This window comes from Mesocricetus auratus, unplaced genomic scaffold (assembly GCF_017639785.1).
Source record: "Mesocricetus auratus isolate SY011 unplaced genomic scaffold, BCM_Maur_2.0 Super-Scaffold_100004, whole genome shotgun sequence".
NCBI lineage: Eukaryota > Metazoa > Chordata > Mammalia > Rodentia > Cricetidae > Mesocricetus > Mesocricetus auratus.
The window spans coordinates 27346591-27364896 of record NW_024429189.1 but is presented as its reverse complement, the minus strand read 5'-3'; the positions used below and the strand labels follow the sequence as shown (position 1 = coordinate 27364896).

The 18306-nt window shown below is 43.3% G+C and overlaps 1 protein-coding gene across 2 annotated transcripts in view; it reads left to right on the top strand.

Moving 5' to 3' along the window:
• The window catches only part of Acvr1 (activin A receptor type 1), a 119664-nt gene extending 101885 nt beyond the window's left edge, over positions 1–17779 (top strand). For both annotated transcript variants that reach the window (XM_040745372.1, XM_040745373.1), the window contains 4 exons: positions 703–978; positions 5334–5531; positions 15312–15442; positions 16574–17779. In XM_040745372.1, coding sequence (XP_040601306.1) covers positions 703–978; positions 5334–5531; positions 15312–15442; positions 16574–16708 — 740 coding nt within the window. In that variant the 3' untranslated portion in view covers positions 16709–17779. The remainder of the gene's footprint in view (positions 1–702; positions 979–5333; positions 5532–15311; positions 15443–16573) is intronic.
• Positions 17780–18306: the final 527 nt, after the last annotated feature.

Genomic DNA, 18306 nt, shown 5'->3' with positions numbered 1-18306 from the left:
GTCACCTCTGTCACCTATTCCAGTATCTGCTCTGAACGTTTTAGAAAAAAAATTATTTCGGTACTGCAGAGGGTGCAGCAGGCATAGCAGTGATAGTGGCTGCCTGCTCCGAGCTATTAGGATTCTGGGGGCCGGACTCATGGTGCCAGGTCAGGACTAGAAGGCAAGCATCCAGATTCCAGGTTTATAGTACTATTTGGGATATCCATATAGCAAAGAGTTCAGAATTTTTATTGTGGGTGAGCACCAAAGTGTAAATGCCTTGTGATTCTTCACACTGTGTATTAGGTTTTAAAAGGAATATCTTTCTTTCTTTCTTTCTTTCTTTCTTTCTTTCTTTCTTTCTTTTTCTTTTGAGACAGGGTTTCTCTGTATTGTTTTGGAGCCTGTCCTGGAACTCGCTCTGTAGACCAGGCTGGCCTTGAACTCACAGAGATCCGCCTGCCTCTGCCTCCCGAGTGCTGGGATTAAAGGCGTGTGCCACCATACCCAGCCTGAAAGGATTTCTTATGGTGGAAACTGGCTGGACATTTTGCTGCTCATTACTCATCAGCACTGTCCCTTTCAGGAGTAGATGCTATTCTTTGTTGCTGTTGTGATTGTTAATTATTCTTTGCTCTAGATTGGACCTGCTCTGTGACTCTTTTGGGTCCTCAGAGTTACAAGGTGGAGTTCTCACTGTGACGGTTCTGTCCTTTGCAGGTTTCATCGCTTCAGACATGACATCCAGACACTCCAGTACCCAGCTGTGGCTAATCACACATTACCACGAAATGGGATCGCTGTATGACTACCTTCAGCTCACCACTCTGGATACAGTTAGCTGCCTGCGGATAGTGCTGTCCATAGCTAGTGGTCTGGCGCATTTGCACATAGAGATATTTGGGACCCAAGGGAAGTCAGCCATTGCCCACCGAGATCTAAAGAGCAAAAACATCCTGGTGAAGAAGAACGGACAGTGCTGCATAGCGGATTTGGGTAAAATCTTCAAACTATTCATTCCTAATGACCTAATTTGCCAGTGTTGTCCTCCAGTGTTTAGCCAGACTGTACCTATTTCTCTTCCTAACACGTTGTAGGAAAAGCCTCAGACTTTAAGGAAAGTCGGCTGTCATTCTAACCAGCAGCTGTGTGTACCACTTGTATCTCCCCCTTAACATTTCACGGTTCTTTCAGTCTGCACCATGCATCAGTCTATGCATCAGTCCATGTTAGTCTTCGAGCGTTTTAAAGCAAGTTGCAGACAGAAAGAATTCTTTTCTCTGACAACTTCAACATTCAAATGAATATACCATTAAGTAAAGTGCCTTACTTGTTCATTCAGTTGTTTTTTTTGTTTGTTTGTTTGTTTGTTTGTTTGTTTGGTCCATTCGGGTACAATTCGCACAACCCGAAACACGCAAACCTTATATTTTCAGAGTTTTGACAGAAGCTGCAAACCCAAGTCTCTGCTGAGACTTTCCTGTTATTTTTCAGAGTAGGCCCCATCCCTGTCCTGACACCCTGACCGGCAGCAGCCACTGTTACATTCCCATTTCACGAACTTTTGCATGACAGTAGTTGGAGAGCTAAATGTTTCATGGAGTGGTTTGTCTTTACAAAACGGTTTATGCAGTCATTCTTCTGTAAACTTACCAAGTGGAGGAAGCGATCCTTGAGGCAGCTCACCCTTCATGGACTTGGAGCTCTGCCACCCTCCAGGGTTTCGGCTCTGCTGACTGGAGCATCAGTTGTTCCAGGGAAAAGACTATCTTCACAGATAGTGGCCAGTCCGCAAAATATTATCCACCCTAAACCCCTAGAATTTCAGCTGTGTAATTGTGCTAATAAGAACTGAATGATGTTTACTCCTTCTAGTAGACGATTGAGATTCCTCATTCTGATAAAGGTTTAGACAGAATTAGCTTTAATTGTGTAATAAGATTAATTTACTTTTGTTTGATTTTTAAAACAGAGAATTTGACTTGTTAGGAGAATCTATTTCCTTTGATTCACTTCAGAATCTTGGCTTGCACGTTGAGGCGTTATCCTACAGTGTTTTGAAAGGGTACCCGTGGTGTGGTTCCAAAGCAATGTGCAGCCATTTGAATCTGAAGGAAACTTGCACAACGTTTGTCTGGCTCTTGGAGCCAGGGTGACTTGTGTGCAAATTCTGCTATTTCTGTATTTTTGCGTGTTTATTTACGTACCTGCCTCAAGTGCTGACACTACTTACACTCTGTCCAAGGGCCAGTGGGTCTAGCCAAGGTGTGTGTGTGTGGAAGGGGCGTCCAGTGCTTAGTGCATTGGCACCTCCACAAGAATTGTTTCTGCTTTAGTCTTGTAACTTATCACAGACACCCCCATGTCACAGGAGTATAGTAGGGTTCAGGTGAGGGCTGCTGTTATATGTAATACGTTACGGCGGCTCTTGGCTTTGGTTTATGGTACTTGGTCAGGAAAGAAAGAGATGGTGGATTTTGTCCAGCTAATTAATGGTTCAGCCACATTTCTTTTGGTATGAAGCCTTCCAATTAGGTACATTAGTTGTTGTCAAACCCATGCTACTGAGTTACTACAGCAGACCCGTAACATGTAGGAAGCAGCCCCCTTAAGGCTTTACATTGCATTTAATTCTTCATGGTTTACCCTGAGATTAAGGATCACTCATCAGGAATGGTGTTCAGTTATCAGTGCTGCTCAAAGGACTGTATCTGATTGATTTTATTATTATTATTATTATTATTATTATTATTATTATTATTATTTGGTTTTTCGAGACAGGGTTTCTCTGTATTGTTTTGGAGCCTGTCCTGGAACTCGCTTGGTAGACCAGGCTGACCTAGAACTCACGGAGATCTGCCTGCCTCTGCCTCCTGAGTGCTGGGATTAAAGGCGTGTGCCACCAATGCCCGGCTGATTTTTCTGACTTTTTATTATTAGCAACACCTAAGTATATAAGTTTTTAATTAATTTTTTCTTTTAAAAATAAACTTTATTATTAAAAAATACACTTGCAAATAAATGAAAGCATCACAAATATTATTTTTTGTATTTGTTGTTGCTTGTTTTGTTTTTTGAGACAGGGTTTCTCTGTGTAGCCCTGGCTGGCCTGGAACTTGCTTTGTAGACCAGACTGGCCTCAAACTCAGAAATCTTCCTGCCTCATCCTCCCAAGTGCTGGGATTAAAGGTGTGCACCACTACCACTCAGCTTGAAGGAATATTGTAATGACTCTTAGATTCAAAATGAAAATTTTTGTCACATTTTTTTCTACTGTGGTTGTGTAGTTTTACTAATTTTGGGGTATGTGACAGATATCATAACACGCTATTACTAAATATCTCAAAATTTGTCTCCCATATCAAAATATATCTCTTCCAAGACCACAGTTGAATCTCATCTAAAAATCTCTGAAGTCTGACTATGTCTTCCAGACTAGGCTGGGATCTCCCTCCCTCAGCCCCTGAATGCTGAATGTATTACAGCTGTGTGCCACCATCCTTCTCCATCATTTTTTTGGCTTTCCCAAGTAACAATTCAGTCAAGGTTTACAGGGTGCATTTTTTTCTTTATTGTGATAATAACCCTCTAATGGGTAAAGAATTTTCTGTGAAGCTTAGCACCTAACATCTTCTGAATGATTTTTATTGTCTTCCTTCCTTCCTTCCTCCTTCCACTCCCTTCCCTTCCTTCCCCTCCCCTTACTCACTCTGTATCCCTCCCTCCCTCCCTCCCTCCCTCCCTCCCTCCCTCCCTCCCTCCCTCCCTCCCTCCCTCCCTCCCTCCCTCCCTCCCTCCCTCCCTCCCTTCTTTCTTTCTTTCTTTCTTTCTTTCTTGCAGTGTCTTACTATTTGAGCTTAGCTGACCTGGAGCTCACTGACCTTGAAACTTGTAGAAATTCTCCTGCCTCTGCCTTCCAAGTGCTGGGATTGCAGATGTACACTGATAAACTGTTGCTCAGGGCTCTAGTCATCGGAAGCCTTTGTGGTAGCCGAAGGAGCTATTTCCCATGTGGTGTGGTGACATGGCTCTTGGCAGCAAGCTTCAGTGCCCTGCATGTAGCCTCTCTCCAAGGGGCTATTTACTGGCCTTTAGCATAATGAATGAGCCAAAGAAAGCAATCGGGAAACTTTTATTCTGCCTTTTGGGCCCTCGTTCTAAAGATACACATGGTCACTTTTGTCATTATTAATCCAGCCCAAACTTCTGGACAAAACTAAAGCCAGCAGCACAGCGGGCGTGGCATGTCTGTTTCCGCGGCACCTTCACGACATGCTGACAGTTTGACTGTGATTCTAGGAATGATAGGGGAGCATATATAATTTGGAGAATGTTCACAATGGCCAGAACAGAGAAAGGGGAGCCACACTGCTTTAGACAAAGGCAGTTGCTAAAATCTTTGCTAATTGTGAAGGGTAAGATGGCGTGCTCTCTGGCCTCATATGGAATCATGCCTTCAAAGCTGTGGCCTGAAAAATTCATTCACTGCAGATAGCTGGAGGAATTTCCAAGGCATCTTAGGATTGCAAAGTTTCCTAGGGCATCTTGATCCTGTTTGGCACTTCTCATTATATTGAGTGTTATAGCAATCATTTTTAAGATGGTCTATTTATCCATCAATAAATAATTCTACCCTCAAATGAGCCATGCACAAATCTGTCTTTCCCCAGTGGCTAGCGGGGAACGGCTGGTCTTTCTAATTGGTGGAGGGATTCACAAACAGAGCCATGGCTTAAGTGCTTTGGAACCATTTAATGAGAGAGATGCACTTTGAGTCAAGGTTCAGCTTGTTACTGTCTGTTCCCAGGATTCTGGGGGAGGGCCCATGGGTTCAGCCAGCCCAATTTGTCTGAAAAGAGGTTGCTCCTATGGGGATACACCAGAACCAGCTGTAGTTTGCCCTTTGTGTAGCAATAAATTCCCGCAGGTTTTTGGTCTCACACTGTCAAAATTTGTGTTTGGAGACAAGTGAGAGGAGTGGTGGCATTTGAGAGTTTACTTCGCTAGTTTTCAAGCCACCCTAAGGTTCAACACAGAACGTTTGTGAGCCTGTTTTTCCATGGGCTTCAAACGTGGCCTCACATTGCTTTAGTATTTTGGTTTGCATTTACGAGAGACTACACCTCCTAGAGCTTCATATATTAACTTGGTAGTCTCATAATCTTCCGGAAATTAGTCTTTTTTCCTGTTCTCATGCCCAAAGTTACAGTTAATCTGGGGCTATTCGGGATATTCCAGCTGTAACACCAGTGACACTGTACCACCAGGGGGCGCTTTTGATTGGCGTTGTGTTAAGTTCCTGCCCTGTAGAAGAACAGTAGCTAATTACACTGTTGTCTTTCTCCCTTTAGGCCTAGCAGTCATGCATTCCCAAAGCACCAATCAGCTCGATGTGGGAAACAACCCCCGCGTGGGGACCAAACGCTACATGGCTCCAGAAGTTCTCGATGAAACCATCCAAGTGGATTGCTTTGATTCCTACAAGAGGGTCGACATTTGGGCCTTTGGCCTCGTCCTGTGGGAAGTGGCCAGGCGGATGGTGAGCAATGGTAAGTGTGCAACATTTTCCTTGTCCACGGTCTCTTGATGCCTTGTGGCCAAAAGGCACGGGGGAATATGGAAGCCGCATTGTTCCTTGAATCAAATCGTACTTGCCTGACTTATGGTGGGTTAAGTATGTGATGGCGTTGTGTCTGAAATTCAAGAGAAGAGACGTCAACTGAAGAGCTGTTTTTGGAACAGCGTAATTTTATTCTTGGTTTTCGTTTGGGTCCTTATTTCCGTTCCTGCTCTGGCTTTCTGTTTGTCTGTCTTCTCACTGTCCTTCTCTCTTTGTTCCTCCATAAGCTAGATTTAACTTAAGAGGAGTATTCAGCCCTTATAGAAGCGCCTTGTTGTTGCGGAACTCTTTTTCTCCTTATCATTGGATTATTGAGAGAAGTATGTTTCCACATTTGGAAGGCATTCCTTTATCAGAAGAATTCAGTACTTTCCCAATGAATCAAATTTAAGTTCAAGGACCATGGATGGGTGACATTCATTGATCTGTTTGATTTTATAAAATGATTTTGTCTTAGCTCATAAAAAGCATTTGCCTGTCTGTCTGCCTCCCTCCCTCCCTCCCTCCCTCCCTCCCTCACTCCCTCACTCCCTCACTCCCTCCCTAACTCCCTCCCTCACTCCCTCCCTCCCTGCAGGGACTCATTATGTAGGCCAGACTAGCCTGGAACTCACAGAGATCTGGCTGGCTCTACTCTAGGGTGCTAGGATTAAAGGGATGGCCACCCACTTGGCCTGCTTGTCACTGTGTTTTGGCTTGTGCTCCCATGGCTGGCTCTCTCTCATGTTCACTTAGGTACTTAAGTGAACCTCACATAATGAACTGTCATTGATTTAGGAGGCACTAATTTTTATTCTATCCTCTTAGGCATGCCCCAACAACACAGAGTCGTTTTCATGGCAGAGTCCCTTGAATCAACTTGATAAACTTAATGTGTCTGGAAAATATGTGTCTGAAATTGTCCCATTAAAAAGAAAAGAAAGTGATATTTAAAGTTTTATCCAATTTTCAAAAGCCATTTTACCTTCCCGAGAACCACTACGATCCCAGTTCCGAATCGTGCTGGAAATAAGAAACGAAATCTAAATCTATGCTTCATCTGCCATCTGATGACAGGTTTTTTTCTAATGGCGGAGATTTGTGGAATAGTTATAATTTTTGTGAGTGACAGGGCCAGAGATTAAGAAGTTCTGTGGAGGAAAGGTAGTTGAGTGATTTGATAGTTTCGGTGGGAAATAACTGAAGTTAGTGTGCCTTCATGATGGTGTTTTCTGTGACAGCAGTGTGTCCATTTTTAACACACCCTCTAAGGACATTATGGCAAGTGTTTCAGGTTAAACATCCACAGACTGTCACTTGACAGTCCTTTTTTATGGAGCCATGGACATTTTCTGGTAATTATTTCTCAACCCACTGCCTTTCAGTTAGTGACATCAAAGCACTTGAGACCAGTTTGCGACAGAGAGATTGCCTAGCTGGTTTATAAAGTTCTGAACTTTGCCCAAAATTGCACATGGACTTCATTTCCTCACCTTTCCCCAGTCATTTGTGAGTGCCTTGGAACTGGGGGTGGAGGGGTTGTGAGGAGTCAGATTCTGCTTAGGCTATCTTTGTGTCTGTTTGCTTGTTTTTGTTTGAGACAGGGTTTCTCTGTGTAGTCCTGGCCGCAGTAAGATAAGACCACATGGAAATACTTAGATTAATAGAAATGGGTTAATAATTAAAACAGCTAGCCAATAAGAAGCCCTCGTCATCAGCCAACAGTCTTATAATTAGTATAAGCCTCTGTGTCCCAAAGAACCGAGAAAGGCAGCAGGAAATGGTGGGAAAGAAACCTTCCAGCAACACCTGACTGTCTTGGAACTCACTTCGTAGACCAGGTTGGCCTTGAACGCAGAGATCCACCTGCCTCTGTCTCCCAAGTGCTGGGATTAAAGGTGTGTGCTACCACCACCAGCTGGCTTTAAACAAGAGCACTTAGAGGATTGGTACCAGAATAAACAGTGAGATGGGGAACTTCCCCCTGGTGAAGAGGAAGCTGGTGGCAGGCCAGCACAGTAGCTAGTTCCCAGCTTCGGGTGTGCAGCCTGGAGCCAGTCAAGCTGCTAGGCAGGAATGTGTGGTGTGGGCTTTGTAAGCATGTGTCACAGATGTGCCTTGTGTCAGTGTCATAGGCTCCAACCCAAGTGGCTTGAAAGATCAGTGATTAATAGTAGTCACTTTGAAGTTAGAGTCATCTGCTTAAAATTCAGCCAAACAAATGTTAGTTTGCTTGCTAGATCCTGTGATTAAAGGTTATTTTGGGGAATTAAAAAAAAAAGCAAAAAACTGTGGCTGGGAGGGGAAGGGAGAATGTTTTGGTTGTTTTTGTGATTTATTGGCCTCTTCTTTGCATCATGGTTTAGGTGTCTAGCTGTTTCCCAAGATGCCGTGGGTTGAGCTTCTGTTCTGTGATGTGTGTGTTTTTTCTTTTTAAAAGGGGAGATAAGGGTATCTTGTCTCTCATTTTAAAGCAAGTATTGCTTTCTGAAAATGACTCACTTGATCTTTTCCTTTTTCTGTAGTCCTTCTTCTCCCATGAACATCACATGCACAGAAAAGGCACACACACACACACACACACACACACACACACACACACACACACACACACACACAAGCACAGATTAGTTTGTCTAAACTCAGACTTGAAACTAACCCTTGCTTCTTGAAAACCCGTTTTATTTTAACTACTGCTGGAAAAGTGAGAAGAAAAGCAGGAGAAACTCTGCTCTCTTACCCTCGTTCCTACATTAATGTTCCCCATTCCCTTCTCTGTTCTGTTTAAAGGCACTTGTTATCGTCTTTCTTGTATGCAACTCTTCAGTTAATCTCTGCTCTTATTTTAAATGGTCATGTGATATTTAATTAATGTGACCATTCCCCAGGTTGTTCGATATCCTGTGTCTCCCATTTGAGGCCTGTAGTAGTCATTTTTGTGCATGTAACTTTTCATTTGGGGAATTTAATTCCTCATCTTAAAAGACATAGACTTAATAGGTCAGAATATGAATGTTTTTATGGCTTGGCACACATTGCCAAATTACTTTCCATAAGGGATGTCCTAATTTACAGTATTTCCTTCACCCCAGGGCACAGTGTTCCTATTTCACTTTCTTACCACCTTTAGGAACTGTCATTAAAATAACATATATTTTTGAAATTATTGTGTATAAAATGTACCTCATTGAAGTATATGAACATCTCATAATAAGAAGGGTTATTATAATTATATATCCTTTGAATTTCAGAGTCTATTATAAAAATTGATGACCAGATAGTTCTGTTGGAGCAGTGATCCTCAAGTGAACCATAAGCATAAAAATATGTCATATTTTGTACTTTTATTGGGATTTTTACATTAATTTCCTACTAGTAATAAACCGCATGCTGTTTCTGTAAGGAAATGAGACTCCAGTCCATTTTCACGGTCAAAAATTTCTCAGTGGGATCTTTTGAATTTACTGGAAGTGTTGTTACCTTGACACTGAATTTGGAATTGTTAGAGGAAAAACAAGGCTTCCCATCTTTCCTATGTAGATTTCCGGAGGAACTAAAGGCAGGGGCTTGCTTGGAGAAGTAGTGAAAGATGGAGTAGGCATCTGAGTCAGTGCCAGCTCATGCCGAGACGCTGCTGGGCTTCAGCCCCAGAATTCCAAATTAGGACTTATAAGTTGGAAAATGTGATGTCCAGGGTCTGAGTATGCGCGTTTGGCTTGAGGCATCCTGAGAAGGCAGAGTAGACAACGCCAGCAAGTGCCTGTAGGCTAAAGGGCAAAGCTGTGTGCCTCTGTGGCATTTGGTGGCTTCATAGCTTCCTGTTGGATGTCTCTGTTTTCCAGTGCCTGGAACCAGGACTCTCAGGCATACACAGAGGCCTGTGTGGGTGGAGCTCCTGGAGCTCTCTCTCTAGTTCTGGGCCTGCTCGGACAGGAGAATCAATAATATCCCAGGCTCTCATATTATACTATGACACTATTATTTAGACTTGTTTCACCATTGGAAAAATATTGATAGTGCCAACTTGAAAAGGTCATAGTGGTTAAGTGAGATGATGTCAATGAAACAGCTATTCTTTGCCTGCTGTGTAGGGAGTACATTGGCTGCCTTTTCTGCCTCCTTTCCAGTAGCTTCCAGATCTTCCCCACCTCCCACTGTCTACCTCATCCTCTTCCTTCTGTTACATGTGTTTCCCCGTTTTCCTGCCTATAGGAAGGTCTGGGGGAACACTCTTATTTTCCTGACTTTAATTATTTTGTGATAAAATCCATGTTCAGATGTGCCAAAAAGTATTGTATCACAGAAAAAGAAAAACAAAAAACCAAACGAAAAAACATATCCTTGCTGGCCAAGCTGCATCCCTCATGGGGTGGGGACTGGGAAACACTTGTTAGAGTAAACGTATGTTTGGCACATGCAGTTTGGGAAGCCTCTTCTAATGAACCCTTGAGTTTGCCAGAGAGCCGAGTGTGCTTCTGTTCCCAAGCACAATGGCTTGTGTACGGGAGCCATGGCAACGCTTAATGTCCAGCCTGCTTCATGGTGTGAATTCACTGCCTTAGTGCGTACTAAGGTGTGAACAGATGAATCTGCCCAGGGAAAATGACCACATTCATTAATGTAATTTGAAAGTTCTTCCTTAGTCATTTATTTTAACCTTTGGGGGGGGGGATGACTGGGACAGGAACGTGGAGGCAAGGTTGGAGGAAGGATTATTTTTGTCCCTGCGATTTCCTGGAATTTTATGTCCCTGATTTGGAGTTACTAAACAGAGGAGGGCCATCAGTTGGCCTCATGCTGAAATAACATGGAGGCATCAGAGCTTTATGGGAAGCTGTTTGGTTGGTGGCCTTCTTGCTGCCTCTAAGATGTATATTTGTGTCTTTTGTAGCAGTCCCAGCCTTTAGTATGTGACCCCTGTGCCCAAGAGGCCTCTGCAGTTACAAGATGCTCCAGTCCTGTGGTGCTTTTGTCTCGCTAGGTTTGGGAGTGGGAAATGAAGCTCTTGGGGAGTGGTCCATGAAGCCATCTTAGACTCCCATCTCCCTCCTCTGACATCTTAAGATTATATTGCTTAGTACTTTAGCCAGGCCTGACTGCATAGTGCTCTATTATAGGCTGTTGACTTTTGCTTCTGACCTCCATGAGACCGGGTTTTGACTTTGATGCATATGGTTCCATGTACCATGATTTGCAGTGGAGGCGATCGGTGAGGACACAGCTGTCACAGGCTTCCTTTACCTAGCCTGGAGCAGAGCTGGGCTTCCATCACCCACCTTCAGACTTGTCAGCTGTGGGTTCCTGGTCCCCTGTCTCCAGGACGTAGGTCCACAGTCCCTCAACCATAACTGAGAGATCCTTGGAGCTCTGGAATCCAAACTTCTTTTCTGCTTATTTGGCATGAGGAAAAGGCTGAAAGGGCCAGGGCCTTCTGCACGACTAGCCTTATTCATGTAGGCCTTAGTCATCTTTTATATGTGCCATGGTATTAAATTATTTTGACATTGTGCTACGAGGCATAGTAGATAAAGTAACACAAACACTGAATGTCCTTTGTAATGTCCTTCATGATTTTTTTTTTTGCCTATCCAAATACAACTTCTACCTGTGTCATGTAATTTATTTACTTATTTGTTTCATATTGGCTCTTGGATCCAATCTTCTCTCCTTTCCTCATCTCTCCCATCCCCTACTCTCCTCCGCTCTCCCTACCCTCTCTGTTTCTCTCCCTCCCTCTTTCCCTTCCCTTCCCCTCCCTCTCCCTGCCTCTTTTCCTCCCCTCCCCTCCCCTCTTCCCTCCCTCCCATCCTTCTTTCTCACTCTGGTATCCCAGACTGACCTGGAACTGGCTATGTGAAGCTGATAAACGAAGCAAACTTCCCATTGTGTGGGCATGGTCTAAGGCCTCTACCACTACAGAATCTCCAGGGAGCTCTTATTTCTGGACACAACCGTTCTTAGTACTTCCTAGAGTGGGTGTTGTTGTTGATTTGCACATGATCTTTCTGATGCACATTTTAAAGATTTGGAAAACTACGGCATGAGAGCTAAGGGCCTTCCTCAGAGCCATGCAACATAACAGAGCTGGGCTGTTGGGAAAGACAGATTTGCCCCAAAGAACAGAAAACTTTCCATTAGACATATGTGGTGCCCCCAGGGGGCAGGGCCAAAACACATGGACACCAGTTATACAAATTAACTGCACATGCCCAAAGCTGTGGGGGAAGAAGCTATGAATAATCTGCCTGATTTCGTTCCCATGTCCCTTTGAGTCAGCAGCAGCCTTAATGGGAAGGCCAGGGCCGGCTGTTCCGTCTTTGACAACTGTCTAATATCACCTCTTCTCTCTGAATCCCTCTTACCATTTGCTGTCTGTACCACCCACTTGGCACTTGAAGTATTTTGTTTATCTGTTCTTTTGTTTGTTATTTTGAAACAGTGTCTCATGATGTTGCCCTGGCGGCTAGCCTCTGACACAGAACTCGGCCTGCCTCTGCCTCCAGAGTGCTGAGATTAGAGGCGTGTATTTTTTAGTTGTTCTTCATTCTTGGTGTCCTCTCTGCTGGTTCAGGGTGTGGCAAAGCTCATCCAGTGCTGCATTGTCACATTCAGGCAGAAGGTGAGGAGCAGTTGCAAGTCAGTCGTCACTCGGTATCTAGCAACATAAGTCATTGCACAGCCTGAATGCTCAGCCCACCGTCCACCCTGGCCTTCCTCTTCTTTCTACCACATAAACCAGTTTCACTCACAGGGGACTCTTGTCATCTTCTCTGGGCTCCATGAACTCCTTCCGCCTGGAAAATACCCCCTCCCTGGTGTTTTTTGTTTTCCTGGCCTCTTTTCTGTCTCACAAATTACTTATCTTTGCCCCCCCCCCCACTGCCTGGAATGTCTTTGCTTCCATGACAGCCAGTTTCTAGAGACTGCTTAGGGAACCACACGTGTCCCCTTCTCTGAGCTTTAATCCATTCTCCTGTCTCTAATACTAGATGATGTTTCTCTTTTCATCTGTTTACCATTATTTTGTTTTGCTGTTCATCACCAATACTCCATCTTTCTCGTTTCTGTATCCCTGCTTCCAGGCTCAACCTCTAATACACAGTTAAGGGGATCAAGTGACTATTGAATCTATTTAGGAGCTAACACATAAACCTAAGATTTCTCCCTTCCAAGGAAAAGCAGATACTGTCCTGAAAAGGTGTTGAGGGAGCTGGGCAGCCAGTACAGTCCTAGCATGAGGATGCCAGTTGAATCCCAGGACGCTACACAGAGAAGTTGGGCATGATGGCACATGCTTGTAGTCCCTGTGCTGGGGAGGCAGGGACAGGGATGGCTGCAGAGCCTGCTATCCAGCCTGCTAGGCACTGGTCAAGCTTCAGGGATGATTCCAGAGCCTGCTATACAGTCACTCTAGTCTACTAGTCAAGCTTCTGGCCAGAGAACCAGGGAGAGACCTGTCTCAAATAAAACAAGACACAACAGAAATAAACAAACCAAACCAAAAAAAAATAGATGTCAACCAAGTAGTGTTACCTGGGTTTGACTTCTATCTCAATACAACCCCCCTCCCCAGTATGAACACATACATACCAGCAAACAATAGTTTTCATATACTTTTGTACAAGATTTATATTATATAGCAGAAAAAGAGAGATACTCATGCTATCTTCCACTAGATGATGGTTTCCCTCAGCATTTAACACATTTAACATGATGTTCCATTCATAATAGATACAAAGCATTTTTGACCCATAGGAACAAAAACAGCACACTGTACCAAAGTGAGTTTCCTGCAGAAGACTGTGGCAGTTTAATCCCAAAGTATTTTTTTAAGTTAGTTAATCTTTTTGAGGAGCATAGCCAGAGTCAGATGGAAACCATGAGTCTGAGCCAATGACTGAAGTAAGGGAGGCATGACTTAGCTTTCCACTCACAATGAATTAAGTAGTCTTTGTTCGAAAATCTCAGTTCCTTTTGTTAACACGTGACCACGTTTAATAAGCTCAGAATATGAAAAACAGAAATGCAAGTGGACTAGGGTTTTGTATGGCAGTGTGCATTGTTGGACTCACTAAGTCTTGTGTCTTAAATATACACCTATGCTCGATTGTGTGTGTGTGTGTTGTATTATTGCTCAAATTCACATAACCTTTTTTGTGCTAACTTTATAAGTTACCCACAAATAGCCAGTGATTATGCTACATTTTTTAAAGAATGAAGCCAGGCTACGAAGTGAATCCTAGTGGATAATGGAGAGATGGTGAATAGCACCTTGGCTGCCCATTTCCTGTGAATGTATCCAGACCTACAAAAAATGAAAGTTCTTTTTTAGCTTGATGTTCAGTTGTGTTTGAGGTGGTTTCCCCAAGAAGTGAAGACTGAAGACATTTTTGTTTGAATGTGTTCTGGGCTCTTTACAAGAGAAGTAGGTAAGGTTTGGAGGCAATGTAGTCACCTCCTGGAAGCAATGGTTTATGCAATTGATGTCACATCTCTGATGCAACTGTATAACTTGGCTACATTATTTAGAATTAACAAAGTGTCAACTAGAATTTTTAAGACACAATTTAGACTACTTTCCATTTTAAAAACAAACTCTTCAGTTTGTGAGGTTTAGAGACCCTGTAGTTTCTCTAGAGCAGCTGCTCCTCATTTCTGAGCTTCTGAGTAAGTGGTTTGTATTTATGTGAAACTGGTCCACGTGGATTCTCTCTAACCTCTGTGACAAATGAAAAAGGGATTAAAGCTTTTTTAGGGGGCTTGCAACGACTGCAGAAAGCTTAATTTTACCATTTACTCACAGCCACCCTGTGTGCTCTACAACAGCCCCCTGGGTGTCTAGGAATAAAAGTGAGTTACGTGCAGGAGGAAAAGCGCCCGCCACTGAGTTAATCACTGACCACACCGGTGATGAGGAAAACCAAGTAGTAATTTCCCTTGTTTCCTGGATGTAAGAGGGTGGTCACTTTGCTAATTCCATATGGTGAAGTTTTAAATTGGTTTGTGGAATTCATCTTCTTTGTTAAAAGACAGGTACTGATAGTAACTGCAGGAGCCACCAAATAGATACTTATGCCTGGTAGTTTGAGGACATGCCTGTTTGTAGAGTGAGTGACGGGGAAAATGAGGACCTCACATCACATTATTTGCACGCCCCTTAGGGCATTATTTGAAAGCAATAAGTTTTTTGACAAAATAATTTCCTAACAAAAGTGTGGTTTGGATGGCAGTCTTGGTTTGCTTTTTGGCTTCTAGATACTGGCAGATATTTTTTAAAAAGTTTTTCTTTTTCACTTTAATTTTATGTCTATGAGTATTTTGCCTATGTGTGTCTGTGCAACATGTGGGATGTGTGTGTGTGTGTGTGTGTGTGTGTGTGTGTGTGTGTGTGTGTGTGTGTGTGTGTGAGGCCCATGGAGGTCAGAAGAGGGTGTGGGATCCTCAGGAACTGACATTTCAGACAGCTGTGAGCTCTTTGTAGAAACTTTTAGTACTTGTGATTTCATAAGAGGATTTTACGTCTTTGTCTCATACTCCTGATTTCCTTCCGGTATATATTTATTGCCTTGTTCTCAACTTATTTTAGGGCCTGCCTGTGGCTTCCAAAGCTGCCTTGACATAGGAAAAAGATGACTGGTACTTTAGCCTGTCACATTGTAACTCCTGAAAATGACACCCAGCCTTGAAACCCTCCTGCTAACCCATGTAATTCTCATCTTGTTGTACACAGGCATAGTAGAAGATTATAAGCCACCATTCTATGATGTTGTTCCCAACGATCCAAGTTTTGAAGATATGAGGAAAGTTGTCTGTGTGGATCAACAGAGGCCAAACATACCCAACAGATGGTTCTCAGACCCGGTGAGCGTACTGTTATTAGTTCATCCGTGCAATTATTAGCTTTCTGGAGCTTAGCATCTACGTGATGTGTACTGTGCATCTACCCTTCTACACGGTTTGGTGTAGGTTCCTAGAGCCTAATTGCATAGGTTTGGAAAGTGGTGTAGTTTTTGAAGAAGCACAGTCTGTTGCTAATGAGTGACAGTAGTCACATGAGTGTCCATGTGGGAGCAGTGTTGAGAACGAGTTCACTCACTGCCATTCCCTAAAGCTGCAGCTGTATGTGTAAACCAGGGGACTGAGTGATGATGGTAATTAACTCTTGGCCATCTCTACTTACCTGAGATTCTAAAAGCAGGCTGCTCGACGCTGACAAGCCTGAATTTGTGCTCATAGTAGCACATCCAAGGCCACTTGTACGATTTCACTCTTATCTCTGAGTTAGTGATGTTACTTTTAGCAGTCATAAAATCCAAGGGCTCTGACTTGGCCCATGACATTTATCTGATAAAGTTAAGTTCTAAAAGAAGTTCAGAGAACACTGCATGGCTTCTTCATTGGTGGCTGAGGTCTTGAGTACTTGCTTAAAGAAGATGGCTATAGCTTGGCCAGCTTCTCAAGACCTGCAGAGTTCTTTAAAACAAGCGACACACTGGTGAAACCCAGAGAAACAGCTGACCTGAACAAGGGGGGAGCTCTTGGACCCCAGACCAATGGCTGAGAGACCAGAATCGGACTGATCCAGACCCCCTGAAAGTGGGTGTCAATGAGGAGGCCTAGGCAACCTAGGGGGCTTTGGGTAGTAGATCAGTTTTTATACCTGGCATACAAATGGACTTTGTGTGCCAATCCCACAATGAGGGATGCTTTCTCAACCTGGACACTTGGGGGAGGGCCTAGGCAGACTCTGGAGATTCCCCATAGAGAGCCTCACCCTCTGTGGGGAATGGAGTGGGGACTGGGGTGGGGGTAGGGGGGCCGCTAGAGGGAGTAGGGGAGGAGGGAGGGAGAAGGAGCTGGGATTGACATGTAAAGCAAGCTTGTTTCTAATTTAAATAAAAAATTAAAAAAAAAAACAAGCGACACAACATCTGCCCGGTCTCCAGCAGCATTAAAAAGCCAGTGTATGTGATGCTTCTTTTCTCTCCCCAGACATTAACTTCCCTGGCGAAGCTCATGAAAGAATGCTGGTATCAGAACCCATCCGCAAGACTCACAGCTCTGCGTATCAAAAAGACTTTGACCAAAATCGATAATTCCTTAGACAAATTAAAAACTGACTGTTGACATTTTCACGGTGTCAAGAAGGAAGAGTCAACACTGTCGTTGTCCAGCTGGGACCTAATGCTGGCCTGACCAGTTGTCAGAACAGAACCGTGGTCGCCCTCCTGACAGCCGTCTCTCCCAGCCATGTTCCGTTCCGGGGAGACACCGAAACCACCCTAACCTCGCTCAAAAACTGTGACCTGGGCACTTGGTGAACTGTTCCCACCGCAGAGACAAATGGTGGGCAGATACGGTTGCAAAGGGAGGGGACTGGAGGAGCACGGAGAGATCCTGCAAGAGATCTGGGCATTAAGACAGTGGCTTTGCATATCTTTCACGGGTCTCCTAGACACTCCCCACGGGAAACTCAAGGAGGTGGTGAATTCTTAATCAGCAATATTCGCTGCACTACTCTTCTTTGTTGCACTAGGAATTCTGTGCATTCCTTACTTGCACTGTTACCCTTAATTTTAAAGACCCAACTTGCCAAAACATCGGCTGCGTACTCCACTGGTCTGTCTTTGGATAATAGGAATTCAATTTGGCAAAACAAAAAAAATGTAATGTTAGACTCTGCTGCATTTTACACACGTGCTGATGTTTACAATGAAGCGAACATTAGGAATTGTTTATACACAACTTTGCAAATTATTTATTACTTGTGCACTTAGCAGTTTTTACAAAACTGCTTCATGCATATGTTAAAGCTTATTTTTATGTGGTCTTATGATTTTATTACCGAAATGTTTTTAACACTAGACTCTGAAATGGACATTTTCTTTTATTATCAGTTAAATTCACAATTTAAGTGCTTCACATTTTTTTTATGTGTGTAGACTGTAACTTTTCAGTTCGTATGCAGAACGTATTTAGTCATTACCCATACGACACCACCCAATATATTACTGATTTAGAAGCAAAGATTTCAGTAGAATTTTAGTCCCAAACGCTGTGGGGGAAAATGCATCTTCTTCGGAATTATCCATTATGTGCATTTAAACTCTGCCAGAAAAAAATAACTATTTTGTTTTAATCTACTTTTTGTATTTAGTAGTTATTTGTATAAATTAAATAAACCGTTTTCAAGTCAAATGGTGGATTTTTTTAAATGTATAAAGCAGTCTGTGTAATCTAATGTGCTATCTTTGGGAAGGAGTGAAAACACAAAACTAATTTGAAATTTGAGTTAGCTTTTCAAGAGGAGTAAGGAGTCTGGAGATCTAAGGAGCTAGCTCACAGTTTGAATTGGAGGCCACCTCCCATTTTTTATACTGGAGTTCTTTTCCTTGGTCTCCCTCATTTAAAGTGTATGTACAGGCTCTCTTCTTGTTCCCCACCTTGGGCTGTGATAGCCTTTGTGTAGTGCGGGGTCCCAGTGAATGCAGAGCCTTAAACACCACAGTGCTCGGGAATCTGCCCTTCACCTTTTTCTTTCTGTCTACAAAAGCATGGGAGGTGGGATTTAGAGTAAGCAACAAAAAGGGGGTGTGGATCCCTGAAGGTCTTCTGTAGGTGGCCAGTAACTTCGTTAGCATACATTTACATGGCACAGAATAGAATCACATTCAACTTGTTTTTAGCTGAAAATGGACCTTTTAATTCAGGTTACACACTGAATA